The sequence below is a fragment of the Fringilla coelebs genome (assembly GCF_963513975.1).
Source record: "Fringilla coelebs genome assembly, chromosome: Z".
In the NCBI taxonomy this organism is placed as follows: Eukaryota; Metazoa; Chordata; class Aves; order Passeriformes; family Fringillidae; genus Fringilla; species Fringilla coelebs.
In genome coordinates, this window is record NC_140031.1 from 33,921,864 (window position 1) to 33,944,646 (window position 22,783).

The 22,783-nt window shown below is 39.3% G+C and overlaps 1 protein-coding gene across 2 annotated transcripts in view; it reads right to left on the reverse strand.

Moving 5' to 3' along the window:
* Nucleotides 1-7,949: 7,949 nt before the first annotated feature.
* SLC24A2 (solute carrier family 24 member 2) overlaps nucleotides 7,950-22,783 on the reverse strand; it is a gene marked incomplete at both ends in the record, with an annotated part of 101,672 nt that continues 86,838 nt past the window's right edge. For both annotated transcript variants that reach the window (XM_084225084.1, XM_084225083.1), the window contains 4 exons: nucleotides 7,950-8,199; nucleotides 10,244-10,410; nucleotides 10,822-10,911; nucleotides 17,710-17,841. In XM_084225084.1, the coding sequence (XP_084081210.1) occupies nucleotides 7,950-8,199; nucleotides 10,244-10,410; nucleotides 10,822-10,911; nucleotides 17,710-17,841 (639 nt within the window). The remainder of the gene's footprint in view (nucleotides 8,200-10,243; nucleotides 10,411-10,821; nucleotides 10,912-17,709; nucleotides 17,842-22,783) is intronic.

Sequence of the window (22,783 nt, forward strand, 5' to 3'; positions counted from 1 at the left end):
TTGTGGACACATAGTAAGGCAACTTGCCTTCATTCCCCCAGGCAGGATTGTGGTGGGTATATAATGTGTTTTTCTTTTCTCCCTGCTCAACCCAGTCATGTAGCATCAAGGCCTGCTCAACCCAGTCATATAGCATCAGGATTTAAATCCTGAAGGATTGAAAATCCTCAATTTTACAAAAGTCACTGCAGTTGAGGAAGGGATCAAATGTCAGCAAGCACTAGGGTAAGAAAACACACACCCATAGAGCAAAGCTGTGAACACCTCTGTGTCTATGTATGCATGTTCACTTCTCAGATAAAGACTAAATGTCTTTTTACAAACTCTCTATCTCCAATCTAAATTTTGAAACATCCCACATGCACCTCCGTGACTTGGAGCCTACACCAATTTTAGTTTTTGTAAGATGTGTTTGACCTTGTTGTTTTTTGTTGTTTGTCAGGCATGGATGTCTCAGGACAATCATCATTCTCAACTCCTAAGCTATCTGCAAATTTCTTTTGTTTTTAATCTAAAATTTTAAGGCTCCAGTAAGGTTAAAGATGAATGAAAAACCACTCTCCTGAGCTCACACCTTCAGCGTTGGCATGATGCCTCACAAAAACCACCTTAAATCATTGAGGAGAATGACTTCCTGGGGCTACTATGGGAGAAATATTAAATAATAATGTCCATGTGCAATATTTTGTAACTTGTGAAGATGAAAATTTTGGTTGATTTTGAGAAAATGTTAGTATTATTGACTTTCATTTACTGTAATTTATTGAAGATCATTCTTTTATTTGAATGCATCATTTACCCAAGGACAGACTTAAAAAAAACCCCAAAACAAAAAGCCTAGCTGTCAAGGACAAATGACTGTGCAGCCTGGAGATTAAACAAGGTGTCAAAGTAAAGAATGGTGTTCAAAACATCTTGTGATCAAATGTATCAGTAAAGAAATGTAAGGGAACTTGATCCTAAATGGAACGACAGTGCTCTGTACATACACACCTCCAGGTAGTTTGGATTCACATTGAGCTGTAGATGAAAAATCCTTGTCTAACAAAATTTTAAGCTCACTGAAAGGCAATTTTCTTACTCTGTGTATACACAGAAGGTAGCACTGGTACATGGCAAGAGGCAAGCAGCACAGCTTGAACACCAGTAATGATGAGCAGCACTGCAGATCATCACTGAACCTGGAGAAGGTAGTTAAAAAAGTATTTTCAGAGCAACAGCAAACCCAAAACCATTAAGACAAAAGATATTGAGCAAATTGACGCACTCTTCATTCTTTTTATTAGTATTTATTGTTATTGTTATTCACACTTAGACAACTCAGTTACATTAAGTGATTTATATGAAGAACTCTGTATTAATATGATAAGGTGAGAAAGTGTACACGCCACAGTGAAACATTCTGTAGATAGTGAAGTAGGACCTTGATAGAAGGGATTATTTCCAAGAGCCTATGTACAAATAAAGGTAACTTTAATACTATATACAAACTTATATTCACAGAGAATATACTGATTCAGAGATACAAGAGTATCATCTAGCGAATAATGATCCATACACTTAAACACATGAGAAAAATTGGAATTTTCAGGGGGTTGCCTGGACTCGCAAAATAAAAAATACATGGAAATGTATTTTTACTTTTAAAGTTTGAAATGAGTAAAGATGGGGGACTTCAGATTTTTCTTACAATAGGCTGAAAATTATGGATGGTAAGAGTATGAAAACTACAAAGTGAAACAAACATGCTAGAAACACTTTATTACAAAAATAGCCTCTGATTGTCAGTTATAACACACTACTATCGCATCACAATACCATGTCCTGATCTTGCCATCTTAAATGACAGAAATAATTTAATTCATGTAAATCAACTCCCCAGAGTCAGGATTGCAAAATTAGAACTGCAACAGAGATCTTGATAATGGAAATGAACACAAAACCAAGTGAAATCCTTTGGCATTAGTTAATTTTGATGAGGGATTAAAAGAAATGATTGATTTCTACTGGATAATCTGACCCTGAAAACTTTTTGAAAAACTGACAGAAGCAACTCATCTCTTATAAACTTACTAAAACATAAGAAGCTTCCTTTACTGTGATCTCGGTGGGAGAAAACATCAAAGTAGCAGAATGATTTAATTGCTTTATTGGGCCTGACTCTGCAAGCATTTCATTCCTTCTCCTGGGGTGAACAAGGGTAGCAGGATTGAGTCCCTACTGCAAAGGTAGTGTGCAGCATTTTGTACAGCCCCACAGGAAAACTCAAGGGGATGAGGAGCAAACTCCCCCAACTTACTCACAGCATCGCTAAGGCGAAACCAAATCCTGCTTTACTGTACATATATTTGTCAGTATTTGACATTATACCTTAAACAGAGACATGGAATTGATTCTTTACTTTAAAATTAATGATCCCCTTACTTAGAAACCCCATACTAGTCTTCTGGGTTCATTATGGCTTCTTTTTGCATTAAGACAACTATGTGACATAACATAAAAATAAAAATAAAATAGTAAAGTGCACGATCTTTAAAAATGTGTACAAATTTAATTGTTGGGATTGGTTTTGTGTTTCATGAGCAGAGAATTTACAATAAATCTACATGAATGTACAGTTCATTTACCAATCTTGAATTACCCATTCTTGTCCTGGGCTGTTTCACTTATGGCTCATGTAGGAATGATGTGGCCAGTTATGTGCCTGGTCTACCCACACTCCAAGGGATTACATGGCTTCTAGGCTGGGGCTGACCTGTGTCTGGCTGGCTAATGTGACAACATGACTTCTGGAGCAGACACAGCTTGCATCCGGTCAGGCAGGAGCACAGGCAGGGGAAGGCTCAAACTGTGTGCACCCATCCAGGCAGGCAGGTCCTGGAATGCTGCACACTGACTGACACCCAGCAACACGCTGCAGACCTGCAGGAGGGCCTGCCTGAGCTACAGGGCGTTGAGCCAGATGTGACTGCTGCACTGAACTGAAGAACTTCAATTTGGAGGTGACTCTACCAGTTCCAGTGGAAATGACGGATATCTCAATACCAATATTCCTGCAACTGATGGCAACAGACCCAAGAAGGATAATTTTAACATCAACCAGGAATGAAACCCATGGCTTTTGGAGGACTGGAGCAGGATTCTTCTCCACACTGTTGAGTGCAAACTATCCCATTTGATAATCTCAAATTCACTTTCTGCAAGTATTTTTCTTCAATTTAACTTTCCAGGAATAACAGAAAAAAAACCAATCACCTGCTCAAACCATGTCTCTTTCTCAGTTAGTTGTGTCACTGTTATTTACAAGAGGTAAAATTGTTTCCAAGAATACAAGTGAACCTAATTTATCTCTTTGTACATAGCTCCCACGGCAATTAGGTTTGTTATGTAACTGCATTTATGAAAAAGGGAACTTAATATAAAAGTCTCTATCTTGTCCAGGTTAATGGCAGAATTCTTATGTATTTCATTGGGCCAGTTCTTAGAGAAGGGATTATTTCCTTGTTATAAATAAAGAAAACCATCTGATACAGACTCATACTTGACTCAGAACATAAGTTATATGGACCACAAGATGCTATTTTAAGGAATTACTGCTGAAAGAATAATAATTAAAAAACATTGAATATCCCCTTTTTTTGCAAAATATGTAATGAAGTAAAAGACAACCAGAGAAATAATCCCTTAAAAAACACCCAAACATTAATAATATTTCTAAGCATCTATTTTTTCACTGTACTTGGATTAACTAAATGTTTAACTTACCACTTTGTGGACCTTCATATCCACACACAACAGTACCATGAGTGACAGTGACCATAAACTACTTCAGAGTACTGTATGTTGAAATTATATGGTAGGTTCATTGCCATTGCAAACAAATGACACCTAGATAAGGTTGCTTGTCACCCACTGTGCTTTATGCTTCATGAAGTTTATGCAGTCAGCCACATCAACTGGATACATAAGCAGAAGCATACAGACACAAGAGCCTGTCTGCACTATAAGAAAGCACTAGCTTTCAGTAAAATAGTTAATTTAAAATACATAGAGCTTTGCTGAAAGACTTTTCCATGTCTACATGTAGTTCTTAAGGAGAGAATCTTCACACCACACTTTTAATCACACTTCTATGTCTTTTACCAAGTTGTGAGCAGGGTGGCTTATGCAGAGGGAAAGCAGAAGAGTTGTAGAACTCCAGTGGTATTTTGTACCAGTGGGGCCCATTCTCATATTTAATTCCAATGAAGTTAGTGCAGACGACCTTTAAAAATGGCTAAAATCTGAACCATGATCCTCTTCAAATGCTACCAGAAATCCCTTCCAAAAATTATGGTCAACATTGATTCCATTTAGAGATGATGGTTGGCCACAGAGGGTTGGTTATTTAGTCTGAAGTTGCATTCTTATCTTACTTCTATGTTTCCAAGCTGGTGTCCTGAAAGTGCTAAGCTAGAACAGGATCTTTATCAATGCAGATTTTTCTGTTAATTATTCATTTATACTTCATAAGTATTATGCAGACAGCAGTAACAATTGAGTAAGTGAGCACAGGCATACAGGCAGGTGGAAAAGGCTTCAACACCAATCAGCTCACTATGGAATCTGGGCAGTGTGAAGGACCAGATCCCTAGTGAAGTCATTCAGAACTCTGGCTGAATAAAATAGAACTTTGACTTCTAGATGTGTAATGTTGAGAAGAGTTTGTGATCCTACACTGAAATAATTATGAACAATGAGAAATACATTATGCTGGGAAATTTGTTGAAATTGTGAAATAGGAATGTTTCAACAAGTGTGTGTGTTTCTGGCAGCATTGAGTCTGGACAATTCACTGACATCCAGTCACTGGGTTGGAGCAGCTTTTGACTGTTTTCTCATTCTGTTAGACTGCATTCTAGTTTAAGATTGAATTCCTTCTGTACAGGATAAGGGACTAAGCTTCTCCCTCCATCCCACTCCTTTTTTTCTCTACTGGCCAGCAGAGCTGTTGTCTTGTAATCAAAGAGCACATCATCATCCAAGTATCCACAAAACCATTTACCCCAGCAGTAGAAAGGTGCCTTGGCAAGTATAAACATTGTTCACAGGCAGCCTTCACAGAAAGCACCGCACAATTGAAATCTGTCCTATTACCTCTGGATCTGAGGTACCACTGACACAGTTATTCAGCCTTTTGAAAAATGATCTGCCCAATAGATACAAGGCAGTGGGAGCCATGAGGTGTCTTATTCTGTAGGAGGAGAAGTGGTTTGTAATACCTTCTTAGATAAAGATGTGATAGGGACAAAGAGACATGGGAAAGAAATGAGACACATTTTAAGACAATATAGAAATGCCATTACAGGATATCAGTCCTTAATGGTGTACATCAAGGTCTTCCTATAAGCTGTTGATGCCAGTTACTCTCTACTCCCTACCTGCCCTCAGTGGGGCAGCAGCCTCTGCTGCTGACGCCCCGAGTGCACCAGAGTGCTCCTAGAAGGTCAGGTAGGAGTTTTCCTTTCCAGTGTGGGAATGAAGTTAAAAAAAAAAAAGTAGTGTACTAAATAGAGATTGGACTCTGGTCTGGCTTCTTGATTTGAAATGCCAGATCAGTGAAATGTGGGCATTGCAGTATTTTGTAAGTGCCTGCATACACAGCCCTTCCTTTAGTGAAAGGTTTGCCTGTTTTGAGCACTGTCATCAGAAACAAAAGCATTTGGTGACTCCTCTGGAATAGACTGTACTGCGGAGTCAGCTCTGTATTTTGGGACACACGTTTTGGTTGAGGTCAGAATTTGGGTCACAATTGCTTTAGGTTGCTGTTCTGTCAGCAGAGGGCACCGCAGTTATGAACATCCACCCACCTTTCCATGGCGTACAAGGAACAAATGTTAGAGATGGGCAGCACTATCGTTAAGACAGGTAAGGATTCTGCACCAGTGAAGGATCTTGAACACAAAGACAAGTTTTTGCTCTCAATGTGAGAAGCTCACTCTAAAAAGCACTAAGAAGATGTTGCTTGTTTTATGGTTAAGATCAAATACTGATTCTGCATGTAGCTAGGACTTAGGACAATATATGAGTAGCAGACATTGCAACTCCTAGTATCCTTCCTTTATTTCATTAACATCTCACCTTTTTCTTCATGATATCACATAATATTAATATTCCTAATATGAATTTTGTACTGTTTTCTCTACCATTGTTTTCTGTCAAGTCCTTATTTCCTAATCATACACTGTTACATAAAAACACATATAACAGGAAAACAGTAAAGGACAAAGGGGATGAGTGAGAAACGAACAGTGTGGAGCAGAGAAAAACAGCCAAGACAAAATGTGCTGAGACTTCTGTTACACAGATGTGAGAATGGCATTGCCATTGTGAGCACAATACACATAAATAAAACAATGCTGAAACAGGTCACAGAAATGCACTGAAACTTCATGAACTCTTAATTTCACAAAAGACTATAACAAACAAATGATGATTATCTGAAATAATTTCTTAACATTCACTCCAGTCCTCTCATTGTTAAAAAAAATCAGCCAAACTACAGAAAGCTAGTTGATTTCTCCCTTCTTGTTTTTTTCTGCTCTAGGTTTGGACCTTCTCATTCTCTCAGTATCTCAGAAAAAGGATGTTGCATTTTCACTCCTTCCTTTCTTTAGACATGAACACTTCCAGCAATACTGAAGAATTCTCATGTAAGTTTCCTGCAGCTCCACTGTATTTAAATTGTGTTTCTCCTACCTAGTTTCAAGATTTATAACAGCAAATGTGAACTACCCCAGCTTTATACAACAGCTGGAGATCTCTTCCAGCAATAACTATATGTAGCTGTGAAGGTCCTTACACTCCAAGTAATAGTGAAAGCCTATAAAGTATATATTCACTTAGCAATTAGGCTGCCACTTTATAACTACTTCTATTTTCTGTATGAAATACTATGCATAAGCAAATTAGCCTTTTTATTCTGGCATGAAAAGGCAAACTCATAACAGCATCTGAAAGCCATTGGTACTGTTGATATTGCTGCATTAGAAAAAATGGTGTGTTCGCATAGCTGTATGATGTCACTGCATGCTGCGTTGCTATTAGAGAAGAAAGATTATCCCCATTCTGGTCTTTGCATGAGAATGCAATGAAAATCTGCACCAGTTACAAAATGGTCAGGCATCATGGCTCCTTCAGTACCAGAGTTTCTGGAACGTGAAGAGTTTTGCAAGATGTAAAAAACCACCATTAACATCCTGCTGATTGCCTTTACGGACCTGTGATGCAGATGATCAAAACACTGATGAATTCCCTGGCTTTGCTGAAATCACATCACATAAATCCACTTACATGAAGAGACACACGAGCCCTTCCCTGTTTGTGACTCATCGCTTGGTGTATGCTTTCCACTGAGGAGTTTCAGCAGGTTATTGGAAAAATCCTGTACCAGGGTGTGTGGGGGGTGGTGCCTCCACAAAGTTAACATTAGCATTCCCCTTGGAAGAGGAGAGCTTTATAACTGAGCACACTGTGTGTCTGTGTATGTACTACAGAGAAGGAGCAGTCTGCGGGTAGGTTCCGTAGGCAGAGGAGAAGCGGTAACTTCACTGTCGCCGTGAGCACGTCGAGCGTCCAGCGCTGAGCAGCGAGGATGTTCAGCAGCAGAGGAACCCTCTGTGCACCCAGACTCAGCCCTTCAGGCATTACTGCACTGTCCAGCAGCAGCCCTTCTTCAGCTCTGAGACTGACCCTTTGTGTCCTTTTCTTTCTTTCATTCTTTTGAAATTGAGGAAGAGGAAATTTACAGATCCATGGGTTAGTCCCGCTGCAATTTTCCACTGTGGTTTTTTTTCCACTGTTTTGTTTTGACATATGTATCTTTTCTTAAATAAATATATATGTTTTGCTTTTTCTTTTTTCTTTTTTTTCTTCTGTCGAGAAAAAAACTTTCCACTCTCAACTTTCCACTAGATGGAGACAGGACACTGGATCACTTTGTCCTCCAGAAGGACACTGACAATCAGGAACACAAAATAAAGCCCAAACATGAGGAAACCTAGGATTTTATTCATCCTCCACTTGCAGGAAGCAATGGAGAGGATGACAAAGAGCAGCATGATGAAGAGGAGGACAATCGCACAGAACAGACCATTGCTGCTGACTGTCACTGGGGCAAAGCTGTTAACCACAGCATACAGGAGCCATGGGAGAGGAAGGCTGTTAAGAAACAGAAAAATTAATTTAAAACATTGCAGAAGTCCAGAAGCGAGCACTAGAAATTTTCTGGTGACAAATCAAAACACAACCAAAGGCTTCCTGTGTAAAGTGAGGCAGGAAGAGGTTCAACTCTACTAATAATTGCATAAATATAAATTGTAAGTTTTCTCATGGTTCTTGGGGAGAACACACGGGATTTTTTGCCCCCCACTCTTCCACCAATTATACTAGTGAATTATATTTCCCTTGGCTGGCAGATCACCTGGCATCCTGTCTGTGAGGAGGAAAACCCCTTTCATTTGTTTCTAGATTTCACACTTTCTTCAGAAACTATTTGCACACTCTTTCCAAGAGCCTGCCTGACAGAAGGGTGGGTTGGAAAGAAACATGTCCTTGCCATGAAGAACCAGCACTCTGCAAGGCACTGCCTGCAAAATGTCACCCTTAAATTTCTTTGTCCACATTTACTGTATAAACCTCTGTTAAACTTTGAACTTCAATTGAACTTCAGCCTAACTTCTATTTCTGTGTTTGCTGTCATTGCATTTCTCATCTCTCACACCACAGAAGGAGACAATATCCCTCTGCAAGATGTCAAGCTGAAATAAATATTTAAGACACTGACTGGAGCTTAGCAGACTTAGAAAGCATGAAGTGAGTTGTCAGAAGCTCATAACATTAAAACTTTGAATAAGCAGCTCAGCAGAGAATAATTTATTACAGCTGCAGTACTAACTACACCAGTCTACAGCTCAACTCTGCCCTTTCTGTTGTAAATGTAGCAGACTGGTGCAGGACAAAACCATTTCCTTTGGCAGGAAGATTAAACATTCTTTTAAAAGTAAGAAAGCACTGCGAAAGAGAAATAACTTTGCAATGCATCCTCTGTAGTCCAAGTTGGAGGACATGGTTTTCATGCATTTTACATGTTTGCTGCATATAGATATTTCAAAGACTTAATGCTTCTGGATTGTTAGAAAATTGGCCAAGTTTTCCTACTATGTCTAAAGCACTGCCATTAGCTAACAGATAAAGTAAAAAATATATTTACTATACATTCTAACTTCAGGATCCTTTTTTGTACCTTTGTGCAGTTGCTGGTATATTTTCAACTGTGAAAAGCAGGATCTCTTCTACAACCAGGCTGTCTGGCACTGTAACTATGACTAGACCTGTTCTTCTGTTTGTGTGTGATAGCAAGAAGCAACCAAAGATGGAGAAATTTGAAGTATGGGCATGATTCACAGTACCTCCCTCCTGTGTTGAAGATGGGAATGTGGAAACAAAGACAGAATTTATCTGTGTATTTCCTGTACATTTTTGAAACACTAAGGCATAGATTACATTATTTCTGAACCTCATCTACCTTGGTCTCAAAAAATCAAAAAATAATTTGAATTACAATATTATGCCACAAATCATTACCCTAGAGCTGCTATGAAGCAGTGAAGTGTAAATAGAAAACTTCTGCACAATCTCATGTAGCTTCACATTGTCAGAGCTATAAAAAAAAATCCTTTTTGTTAACAGAGAATTGGTTTGTAATTTGGGACTTGTCAGGTATAGAAAAAAGAATTAATCACATGTCAACAGCAGCCTAAACCAGTTACACAATGACTTTCTCTTGTTATTACAGCAAACGTGTTGAACACTGCGGAGGCAATGAATTGTTCTTGATCATCATTTATAGAGAAAGCTCTAGTATAAGCACAATGAGTGGTAGCAGAAAGCAAACAGCAACCTCACAAAATATAAAAAGCTTTGAAATTCCTTTTCGGAACAAGGTCCCCGCACAATTTTAAAGTGCAATTCACTTGCCTAAGTCTCTCTGTAACATACCAAAGCAAGGATTAGGCAACAAATTTATAACATTTTTTTCATGCAGACACCTATAAACTTCAGAGCACTTGCCACAGTAACATTTGCTTAGTATTTGCATTACTGTGCTTTTTAAAGATTGCTGCTTGTGGGCAATACCACATCAATGTGCTAAGAACACAAGATTTGCTTAAAAGAGACACAATTTTCTTGGTGTAGAACTTACCCCACTGTGATGTCAAATATGTTGCTTCCAACAGAACTGGATACAGCCATGTCCCCCAGACCTTTGCGTGCTACAATAACACTGGTAATAAGGTCAGGAATGGATGTGCCAGCAGCTAGAATAGTCAATCCCATGATTTCTTCAGTAATACCAATGGTCTCTCCAACCTAGAAGGGTTTAAATAAAACCAGAAAAAAGTGTCCTGCAGTGAAGAAATGTTTTCAACTGTCCTGGACTTTCCCACTAGCTTGGAGAATACCAGGCAAGATCAGAGAAATACAAGTTTTCACGGATTTTCCCATGAATCAGGAGAAAGGTAGGGCTTTCAAATAGAACCATAAGGTATTGACAGGCAGCTGCTGATGGTTCTGATGTTACAAGAGTGATCAAGTCCTGTGGCCAGGCCAACCACAGCTCTCTGAACTACTTTCCATTTAGTGGGTACTGATTTACTTTATCCATGGTTACAGCTAAAAGCAGCACCCAGCATGAGATAGATGGACTCTGATTAGAAATGATCTTTTACAGTGCAAAACATAATGCAGGACTTTTATTTTGTACCAGTATCACCTCCTTACCTGGTGTGCCCACCAGACCATCAAGTAAGAAAAGAAGGCAATCCAGCTGATAGAGCCAAAAAATGTGATAGGAAAAAATTTTCTTGATGTCTGAAACAGAAACAAGCAGAAATGTTGAAAATCTATATTGAAGGGTGACATTCCATATTCTTAATTCCTTCTCCATATGAGAGTGGCTTCTCATTTTTTCTGATGGCCTGTTCTAAGCAACTGTTCTGATTATCATCAGATGATCAAAATGCCTGTCAAGAAAGGTAAGAAACAGATGCCCTGACATTGGTTTACATGTACCCCATTCTTCCAATTGCTTCAGTCATAAAATAAGATTTCCTAAGAACTTGTATGATGAATGGCAGGTTCTGGGTCGTCATTTTTATCATAATTTGTTATGACGCAGTTTGCATATGTGTTTAGGTCAATAGTGGTTTGACTTCTAAATTTACTAATAATTTCAGGTTTCTTCAGAATGAATGTTTTCAAATTGCTTCAACAGGTGTCCTTATCTTTCCTTCCTACAAAAGTAACTTTTTGAAACAAATTTCACAGTCAATATAAAAAAGACTGCCATATGGCAGAGCTAAAAACATGTACACCTAAAATTTATTAGAGCATTTACTCTGCTTGTGAAAATTACTCACTTTCTCAATAGAAGATATGTTAAGCACATATTTTCCATGCTTTTTGTAGAGAAATGAATTGTTATAATGTCATAAAACCATGCAAAACATACTGTCAGGCCCTTCAATGAATTAAAAATTGTCTCTAAGATTGAAGGAACTTAATTTTAATTTTCACTGTCTCCCTTACTAGTGTCAGGCTTTGAACACTGTTCTTGCAGCCAACAAATGGACTATATTCAGATAATGATTTATTTTGGTTTCTGTTCTTTCCATTCTTATGCATTTTCCATATTACCTATTGACTAACAATCTATGTAACAAAAAGAGGTCAAGTTAACGACTAAAGGAAGGAAACAAAATTGCAGTACTGCACCAGGCAAACACTATCTAAATCATATTAGCACTTAAACTTCAATTTGTCCTGTGAATGAATTCTACCAGTTTTTCTTTATGGTCATTGACCTTCTGAATGCAGATCTTATCCCAGATGATTTCTGACATGTGACTAGCAGCAGCCTACAATTTGCATGAATAACAAGTAGGACTGCCTGTGGAAGTAAGTTATACCACTCTGAATGCCTCTTGCAGCTGCTGCTCAGTCTTGTAGTACTTCTTCCCAGTTGGTCCTCACTAAATCCACTTCCACTCCAGAATTTTTGTGCCCCCTTTCATTGCAGGTCCTGCCCCTGCTGCACCAGGGGGCTCATTAAGACTGTGGATCATTCCTAGGTGCTGTGGAAGCATATGGGATTGCAGGGCTTTCCCTCAGTGTGTCCAAAACACCATTTGTTCTGATTCAGATTCTTCAAGACATAATAAACACTTCTTTTTTTAGGGAGTTTACAGAGCTGCACAGTCAGCTTTCCTTATATAACAAACTCAACAGACATTTGTATGAAACAGTTTCACATTTAGGAACTGATTACCACAGAATCATAGGGTGGCTGTGAAAGATGATCAGTGTTTTGGGCTGGCCATTGGAGCTGGCCAGGCAGGAATGTCACTGTGTTTTGCCAGCTGAACCTGGAAACAATGAGGCTGGTCTGTAGCTCCATGAGACTGCACAGACTTTCTGCTGATGTGACTGGAACGAGCTCGGGGCATTGATGGGCGTAGAAAGGGAAAAGTCAGCAATGCCAGTTGTGCACAGTCATCTACAGCATGGGACAAACAGAAGGTCCATATCTGCTCCAGCAGCAGGTGCAGCTGCTGGCTGTGCTACAGAGCACTAACTCATTCCCTGTGTGTACTTTGCATAATGCTAAATATCTTCCTGAAAACTGAGCATGTTGACATGAGACAGTTTCACAACTGACTATACACAGGAACAGACATTAAAAATGGTACAGATTTAACAACACAACCAGAGGGATGGAACACCTCTTCTGTGAGGAAAGGCTAAGAGAATTTGGATTGTACAGCCTGGAGAAGAGAAGGCTTTGGGGTGATCTAATTGCAGTCTTCCAGTACCTAAAGGGAGCCTCTGAGAAAGATGGAGAGAGACTCTTCACAAGAGCATGCAATGGCAGGACAAGAGGACTAGAAAAGTAGAAAAAAAGAAGGTTTAGATTGGACATTGGAAAGAAGCCTTTAGTATGAGGATGGTGAGACACTGGAACAGGCTGCCCAGAGAAGTTTTAAATGGCTCATCCCTGGCAGTGTTCAAGGCCAGGTTGGACCAGGCTTTGAGCGACCTGGACTAGTGAAAGGTGTCCCCTTCCCACATCATGGGGGTTGGAACTAGATGATCTCTAAAGCTCCCATCCAACCCAAACCATTTTATGAATCTGTGATTCTAAACTCCCTCATAATAGAAATAACTAAGTCGTCCAGTAGGTGTTTTAAACAGATTACCCTTAAATAACCACCACAGCACCTGGAAACATGCTTTTCATATAAATTCCATACTGTCACAAGCATTGTTTTTAGAAGTACTCAGGGTATTTTGGTAGGTCTATTTCTTAATTGCTTCTCAACTCATTACAGAGTTACTTTTTCAAAAGAGAGTTCAAAATTTCTATCGAACCAGAAAATATTATAATGAGCTTATGATATTCAAAACCTACTCAGATGGAATTTTAAGTTTAAAATCAAAATTTTATATGCAGTGGGGGACAGAAGACCTTAACGTGAAAAGGAACACAATTTGAAAGAATCATATCAATGGCTGTTATAATGATCTGACACCAGTGGGAGCAGAATTAAGACTCGTAGAAATAAATGAATCTAAATGGCCATTTCTCTTTTAAAACCAAGCAGCTAGCACTTTTTTTTCACCATTCCTTGTAGTCAACTTTTCCAACTTCCAACATTTTTCATCTTCCTTTTAAAAGCTCCGATCTTTTGGCAAGACATATGGTTAATGAGACAATGAAGCAATAAACTTGTTGGAACTGGTCACAAAATCTGCACAGAGCACCTTGCAGCAATGCAATTTGAATGATCACTGCACAATACTCAAGATTTAAGCAGACACTGTCTTAAGCAAAACTGATGCAATACATGCTGGTCAGTAATAGGTCTCTGGTGGTGCGATTATATACATCAAATGGATCTTGCAAAACAAGGAGACACTGCCTATCTGAGTCAGACACCCACAGAATTTGGATGGCTAAGAATTCCGACTCAGTAACTTTGCAGCATGTGTACTCCTCGCCTGTCTTAGCTAATCCTCTTGCACTAAAATTAACTGATAAGCAGCAGTCCAAGATACTTTAATAGGCTTAACACTTAAATTATCTATTTTTAAATGGGGAGCGTTCAAATTCAGAAAGGGCAAAATTTAAAGCTTGAACATTTTACAGGAGACAAAATAAAAAATAGACAGTGCTCTATAATATGCACATAGATGAAAATTTTAAAAAGCCATAACCAGAATGCTGATTCTTTCCTGTATGCTGGATTTTATTCCAGACTGTAACAATAATAATCATGTTTGTTTTGTAACTAGTTTCAGCATTCTTTTGAGATTTATGTAATTTCTACTCTCTAGCTCTTTGAAATACAGAAAGCTGCCAATTCTAAGCATTTTCCTAGAAGAATTAGTCAGAGACAGCAGACAGCAATACTTCTCTCCATCTTTTTCAGTAGTTGTTGTGGTGGTTGTCTTGTAAAGACAGAGTGCAGAGTTTATTAGCAATTGGCTCTTTTGTGTTCAAGTAACAGATAACGGGGGGAAGCCATGGCTCATTCAGTTCATATGCTATGTTCCTTTAACAAAAGCAAAAGGATTTTGTAGTTCCAGTGTAGATTAGATGGGTTGGTACTGTTCCTGTCTATCAGAAACCTTAAGAACATTTTTCTTGATACATTTCTATATATTTATTTAGTACCAGTGTCTGAAAAACAGGGCTATAAGTAGCAAAAATAATCTAGATATGAAGGCTTTTCTTCTAAGAGCTTGATCCTGGAAGGTAGTGTGTGCTGAATAATGTGGAAGGTAACTCTTTTAATTTTAGCCAGCATTATTACTAGCATCTTTAACCTGAATGATTCACATGTTTGTCTTGTTCATAAATGTATCTGCATTGCAAAGTTTGATCTTTCTCTCACACTTAACAGTGCTTAACTCTGATTACTCAGAATCTGCTCTTCCAACTGGATCTGTACAGGAACATGTTGTCCTTGTCCCCTTGGTAACAGTGCATCTCTGTATGGCAACAAGAGTTCATGCAAGTTGTAGCTCTTTGTTTACAATGGGAATTTGCAGAGATAGAAGGAACTCCCCCATATGGGTCCAGTGATGGCCGGACTGGAGCCCCAAGAGCCCTTTTTCTGCAAAGGGATGTACGCTGGAGAAAGGTTTTAATAAAAGAGGTGGTGTTCAGTATCTGCTCCTGACCTGCTGGGGCACCTTGTTCTGATAATTTTTCTTTCAGTCTTTCAATACCTGTTACTCCAGGAGATGGGCAGTTACATATGTGGCCTTTAGAGAGACACTGGGGACACAACCATTAGTACAGGAAAAATAGCCATTAGTGTTGAAAACACCTGAGCAAGAGCTCAGGAAAAAAACTCCCTAAGGGCACACCTACCTCTGGGACATGCCAACAACATTATTGATATTATAGTAAGGATTTTAATATATACTGGCTTAATGTGAGCAGGTGTTATTAAGGCACTAAACACATTAAAACATCTCAGCTAGTCAATCAGCTGACAGCTGAACTAATGCATCATCTACTTTAAGTATATAAAAATCTGCATATGTGTGCACCGCAGCTTAATAAGGCAGCGGGATTTTGCTAACTTTAGAACCAGAGACCTTGTCTACAAAATAATTTTTCTAGAGCTTCTGGGTTTCATGGAACTAAATGTATCTCAGAATAGTATAAATAAATGCAGGGAAACCATCTCCTTTGTGTGGAGATAAAATATACACTAGAAAAAAGACTCTAGATAGAAGGAAGAACTTATTGAAAAGTGGACACCCACAGAGGATGCCAAAGGCTCCATATGGTCTTTCAAATCAGTATATAGCACATAAGCATTCACTTTATATATGCATATGCTAATCTGAGCATCCTGATGCAGAATTTGGGTTTCTGACTAAAATTATCACACTTGCAAATTGAGCCCCTGATGGCAGACTTGTCTGAAAAGTCTAGTTGAGTATTATTTTAGCTTTGCCTTATCACACAGATTTCATTGAAAATTGTTTTCTGGCATCATTTTTGTTAGGAAGAGATTAGTGGGGATGGCACACAGAAATAAGTGAGAATATTTTGAAGATACATTAAGCATACTTAAAATGTTAGATAGTTTATACAACTATCTGGTTAATTCTTTGACAGCAATATTCAAAATAAGCAGCTTGTCATACTGATATAGCCCATCACCTTTTCTGTTAATCTATATGAAACTGCAAACTACTTTTTTTTTTTTTTCCTGTATAAACTACTCCTTTCAGTGAATGGAGTTTTAAAACTTTGTTTTTAAAACTTGCCTATCTGAACATACATCCATGTTTATCTTTTGTGGTATGTTCCAGCTGCTGGATGTCAGCATGGAGTTCTGTTGTGAATGGTACTAGTGTTAATAATTACAAGCATCACATAGTTGCAGACAACTCGTCAAGATATTTACTTCCCAAAACTATTATTGAAAAAATGTTCTCATTTGTACAGTACATAATATTGGATAAAGTTACAGTCTACTTATATCAGCTTCAGATTTTCAAAATTTAAAATAATGCCCATAAATATTTCTTGCTAATTTCATAAGAAATTATGAAAAAAATTACAAGGATGGTTTTGAATGATGAAAGGAGGGCATAAATTCAGAAATAAATAATCTTGAAATTCATGCAGTATGTTCTGTGTGTTATGTAAGAAAAATGATTTCCAGAGTTTTCTGTAATCTTTAAGAAAAAGAAAGCTTAAAAATTGGAAAGGGAAAAAGCATGAGAAGGGAAAGAAGGGTAAATGTCACTCTACAGCCTTTGGAACCTTTTATCTAAAAAAAAGTCAGAGATCCTATTTTAGCTTCTTTCTTGCACTGAATTGCAGTTTTTCAGTGTGTGGGATGGGAGGAAGGTTTTTCACTGTGTGTGAGGAGGAAAGAAGAATTCAGGGTGTTGATTTATAAACTTACATGCTGTGCATGCCTCTCTTGCACCAGTTTTAAACCTGTTTTTGATCCAGAAAGGAAAAGAGATTAAAACACCACTAAAATTTTTTTTTCAGGTCTTGATGCTCTCTCTTTTACTTTCCATGAGCTTTCCCAGTCAGGTCTATTTGTATATGTAAGTTATAAAAATGGTAAGCCTTGGTAACCTGTCAGTCTTACATTACTTCAAGCTGTGTTTAGGACAAAACTAGAAAGTACATGAAAGGACTTACAAATCTCATTGTAGTATGAAAATTACAAGATTATGGATGGAAAAAAAAAAGATCTAATAGAACATAAATTATGTTTGAACTACAGAAAAGCTTTAGACAGTCTAAAAGCCTTCCAGTCATATCCTTTAGGCCACTGCAGATAGACAGATACTCAGGACTCATGTGTTCTGCAGAGATTCAAAAATAGAAATGCAAAGAATTTTTCAGACCATTCACTTTATATCATAAAGTATATGTGAATACAAATTGTAGTCTTTATAGAGCTATTAACAACCAGCTGCTCATAAACACCCATTTTCCATTTCAAGATTTTAATATTAAGGCTGTGACAATCAGAAAAACCTAATAGCGTTAGTTCTTTTTAGGCATTTAACTAGAGAGCCACCCTTTTGTGTAGTACACACTGACTTACAGCAACAGTTACTTACAGGTTTTCTGACGTCTGGCAGAGTAGCCCACAGTGGAAAAACAATGGGTAACACCAGAAGATAGGTGACCTGCTTGCGTGGGGTTTCAGGCCAGGCCAGGCTGAGAGGCTGCTCCTCCTCATCCTCTTCATTCTGTAAGAAAAGCCCCAGTGAGCAGATTATCAAAGTGGATGAATGAAGTTAGGGATTCTTTCAAAAGGAGTTCAAGGACTTGTGTTTCAGGGAAAACTATGGCCTCTGAAAACATTTCATTAACGCCACACCTACCTAGCGACATTAGCCAGGACACGCCAAAAGAGACTTTGGCCAGACTGCGAGGCATCCCTGCAGCACACATGTAGCTGGTCCCTCGGGATGCACAGGGTGTCTCTGACAAGTGTTCCTGTGGGATGTGGGCTAGTCTAGTCATGGGTTAAGACTTGTCTGGGCTGCATCAAGCCTGGCCACACAGACAAGAGAGAGAGCAGGTGGGCACACACCTGCCTGTGCGCACCTTTATGCGTGCATATAGATGCGTACATGCACCTAACTTCTTAAGCTTCTGAGAGTAACTTGAAACCTTACTATTAAATATACATGCCTACATATATTGGTATGTGGTGTCTTCTCCACAGGGAGAGAGGTAGTTCAGGCATCTGTGGAGCTCCAGTGCTAAGCTGCTGGGGTCAGACTGGGCTGCTCAGGACTCTGCCCATTCAAACTGTGAAACCAACAAGGACAGTGATGGCCCAGCTTCTCCAGGTCCCAACACTGCTGCCAGGTTGTCCACATGAGGAAAGGGCTTCTTCTTGTTTCTGCCCAAAGACTCATGTGTTCAGACCAGTCACAACACAGCAATGTTCCTAACAACTTGGTACTAAAACTGAAGACACTCCTGTCCAATTTGTGTCACTGATTTTCACATCAGTCCCTGGTTTCCATTTATGTGTAAGCTGCCCACCTGTCATCCTTGTTATAGAGTAGGTGTATAGGAACCCTCTCCTAGGATAGCAAACATTTGGCTTCCACACACTTCTCTTTCCTTAGACTGATTCTGCTAACAAAATGGAGCAAGCATAGTGGGCATGACTCAGTCTTTTGCATGCAGGTATTAAAATAACTTTTAAATTGTTAACTAGGTAGGTGATGTCTCCAGAACTGCACATAAATTGCAGAATCAGGCAGCTGAAAAGATGGCCTGAGTTTCACACAGATGTGTATAATACAAATGCTGTTTAAACTTGGAAAGATTCCTAGGGAGCTCAATGAAAGCTAAAAAAGACTGAAAAAGAGCACCCAGTGATAAGTGTTTGACAACATGAGTGATATATGATGGCTTCCTCGGGTAGTGTTCCTGGGTTTTACTTTTGAAAAAAAGATAATAATTGAGACATGTCCACAATATGCATGTTATTCCTCCTATAGATTTATAATCAGTTTCTTTTCAGTTATAGCCCTGTATTAAGATTGCTTACATAAACTTTGTGACAATGCTATATAAAGCAATAATTTAAGTTTTAACACCAGTTGTTCTTTTCTAAGCAAAAGAGTTATTGATGAAATGTCACCATATGTTGATACTGTTAATAACATTCTACTTACTGCTAATTTTGAAGAGCTGATCTTGATTATTCGACTATTGTCAACTTCTGAATTGTTGAACTGCCTGAACTGATCAGTACCTACAGAAGCAAACTCAGCTCTTAGCTTGGGATTTTTCACTATGAAGGTATCACCTGACATCAGTGGACTGGAAGCAAACTCTTATTTACCTCTTGACACACTGACAAGTTGCAGCTGCTTTTGAGTTTCATGTTAATGTTAACAGAGGACAATATTTTGCTAACCCCTATACTTTGTGAAACTCCCAAGTTGCAGGGTTTATGACAGCATAAAGTAAACAGGTCATAATTGTTATAATCATTAAAAACATTTTAAAAATGTATAGCCACAATTTGTAGCACTCAACACAGTACTTCAGAGGCTCCTGAGCTGCTTTACAGGCTAGCTTTTGCCTTTAGCTTTCAGCTCCTCACTGAAATGGACATACTATGCTTCGTTGCTGGAAATCTACTAAAACCTGACTTTAGAGGAACTGTGCTGGAGGAGAAGTTTGTGAGGCTACTTCCCAAACCCAAATCCATTCACTTTCCATTCTGGTTGATGCTTTTGGGGTGGGAAAATCAACCTGAGACACAGGCTCAGGTTTGAATTATGATGACTGAGATAAAATTTGAGCACAAAAGGACCAATTGAAGGGTTGCCTAGGTAACTCCTTCTGAATGGCCTCTGTGTAATTCAATCAGCCAACTCAGCTGGAATAAAGCTTTCTAAGTGACTGCTGCATAAACAGTACTGAGTGGCAAAGTACTTCCTGAATTGCCATCTTTAGAGATTAGCCATGATTAACAATTACATTTAATCACAACAAAACTTTACATTAGTCTGAGTTTGCACATAAATCTTAAAAATATCTAGGCAGTAAAGCTTATGTTGGTTCATGCAACATTGTGCAGCACACACATATGGCTCAAAAGGCTCATATGGGCCTTTTTCTATTCTCATGTCTGTGTCAAGCACCTCTGGGTGTGCATAAGCACAGAGGCAACATGAGTGGCTGTAACAAAGAACCATAAAGAATTGCTTTTGGACATTGCCAGATGTCTCCTGAGAAACCTTGATCTATCTGTTCAAGATCTTTTCCCCTTCCAGTTGTCCTCCATAATTCCTTTCCCCAAGATAACTATCCTCAAATTATAATGTCAAACACAAGATCACAGTGCAGGCAAAACACTTTCTTGCTAGTTTAACTCAAGGATACATTACAGATGTTGCAGAATGGTTATTCTTTTCCCATTTTGAAAATTGGATTTGGCATCTGATTTTCAATGCTGACCTTCCAGAAATCAGTGGAAGTAATGAAGTTCAAAGTATTTGTAGATCTAGCTTCCATGAATTTCAAAGCAATACTAAATTATCCACTGATGTTGAAGAAAAGAATGGGAAATAATTTCAGCAGCTCTAAAACCACACAAAAGCGAGTGTCACGCTGTGGACTAAGCAGCAGTGACAGAAAATGACTCAGCACAGATTTATGGCAGAGATTGCAGGCACTGTCTGTGGCTCCAGCCACATACATACATATGCTTTATCACAGTTCGTACAAACTAATCCTGAGAATATAGAGTTATTTCCATCTGGATGATGAAAACTCTGTACTTGCAATGTTCAGTAAGATTGTATTCTGCAATGCTAAGAAGAAAATGCAATTATGACATGATACATACGAAGGAATTCAATTAATTGCCTAAACACATATGATGGTATTATTTTAGAAACCTTCTGGTATCTGCCTTGACCTCCACATGCTCTAACAGAAGTGAAGGATATTCTGCTCACTTTATGACACACCTGCCACTACTGTGCAAAGATCTCAATTTTTTTAGGGCAGCCAAAGTGCTCCTACCTACCCACCTCCACTCCAAAACTCATTCCCTGCTATGACTCAGTAGCTAATTAACTACAATGATACTGGACTGGACATATGGGAAAGCTGCATCACCTGATATGATGAGCTCTGATGATAATCCATTAGAAAGAAACTGCTGCATTAGGTCAGAACAAAAGCCAACTTACACCAGTACCTTGCAATGGTTAGACATGAGCATTCAGAGGCTAAGGACTGTTATATGGCATATTTTTAATCTTCCACAAATTCATAGAATCATAGCAATATTTAGGCAGGGAAAGACATTTTGTATCATCAAGTCCAACCACAAACCTAACACTGCCAGCTCCATCACAAAATCATGTCCCCAGCCACCATACCTACACATATCCTAAATACTTCCATGAATGGTGACACCCCTTTTATGCTTCACAATTGTTTTAATGCTTGATAACCATTTCTATGAAGCATTTGTGGTAATCTCTGATCTAACCTTCTCTGACACATCTTGAGACAATTTCCTCTTGTCCTGTCACTTGCTGCTTGGGACGAGAGGCTGACCCCTACCTGGCCTCCTTTCTGGCAGTTGTAGAGAGTGATAAGTCTCCATTGAGCTTCATTTTCTCCAGGCTGAAAAACCCACCTCCCTCAGCTGCTTCCCACAGGACTTGTGGTCCAGACCCATCACCAGCTCCACTGTCCTTCTTGGACACATTACAGCAATTCAACGTCTTTCTTGAAGTGAGGGGCACAAAAGCCAACAAAGGATTTGAGATGTGGCCTTACCAGTGCCAGGGATACAGCAGGAAAATCACTGCCCTGCTCCTGCTGGCCACACTATTGCTCGTACAAGCCAGGATGCCACTGGACCTCTTGGCCACCTGGGCACAGCTGGCTCGTGATTAGTTGCTGTAGGGCAGCACAGAATCACAGCATTATCGAGCAGTCAGGGTTGGAAGGGACCTCTGGAGATCTAGACTAAGTTACTAAATGACCCCTTCTTCCCCACCATGAAGTTTTTAATTCCCCAGCCTGTAGCATTGTTGCATAGGGTTGTTGTGACCCAAGGGCAGGCCACAGCACCTGGCCTTACTGACCTCATACCACTGGCCTCAGCCCATGGATCCAGCCTATCCGACCCCTCTGAAGAGCCTTCCTACCTCCTGGAAAACCAACACTCCCACCCGAATTGCATCATCTGCAAAATGACAGGATGTACTCGATCCCCTCATCCAAATTATCAATATAGACATCAAGCAGGACTGGCCCCAGTACAGAGCCCTGGAGAACACCACCAGTGACTGGCAGCTGGATCTACCTCCATTCACCACCGCTCTTTGAGCCCTGCTGTCCACACCATAGAAAGCCGTATCTCCAGGGGAATGATGTGGGAAATGGTGTCAAATGCTTTACTAAGGTTCAGGCAGACAACATCCATAGCCTTCCCCACATTTACTACATGAGTCAGTTTGAAGGAGATCAGGTTGGTCAAGCAGGATCTGCGTTTGACCAACCCAGGCTGGCGGGGCACGACGCCCTTGATGTCTTGCACCTGGTGTTGTGATGGCACTCAGGTGACCTGCCTCATGACCATCTCTGGCATCGAGGTCAGACTGACAGGCCTGCAGCTCTCTAGATCCTCCTTCC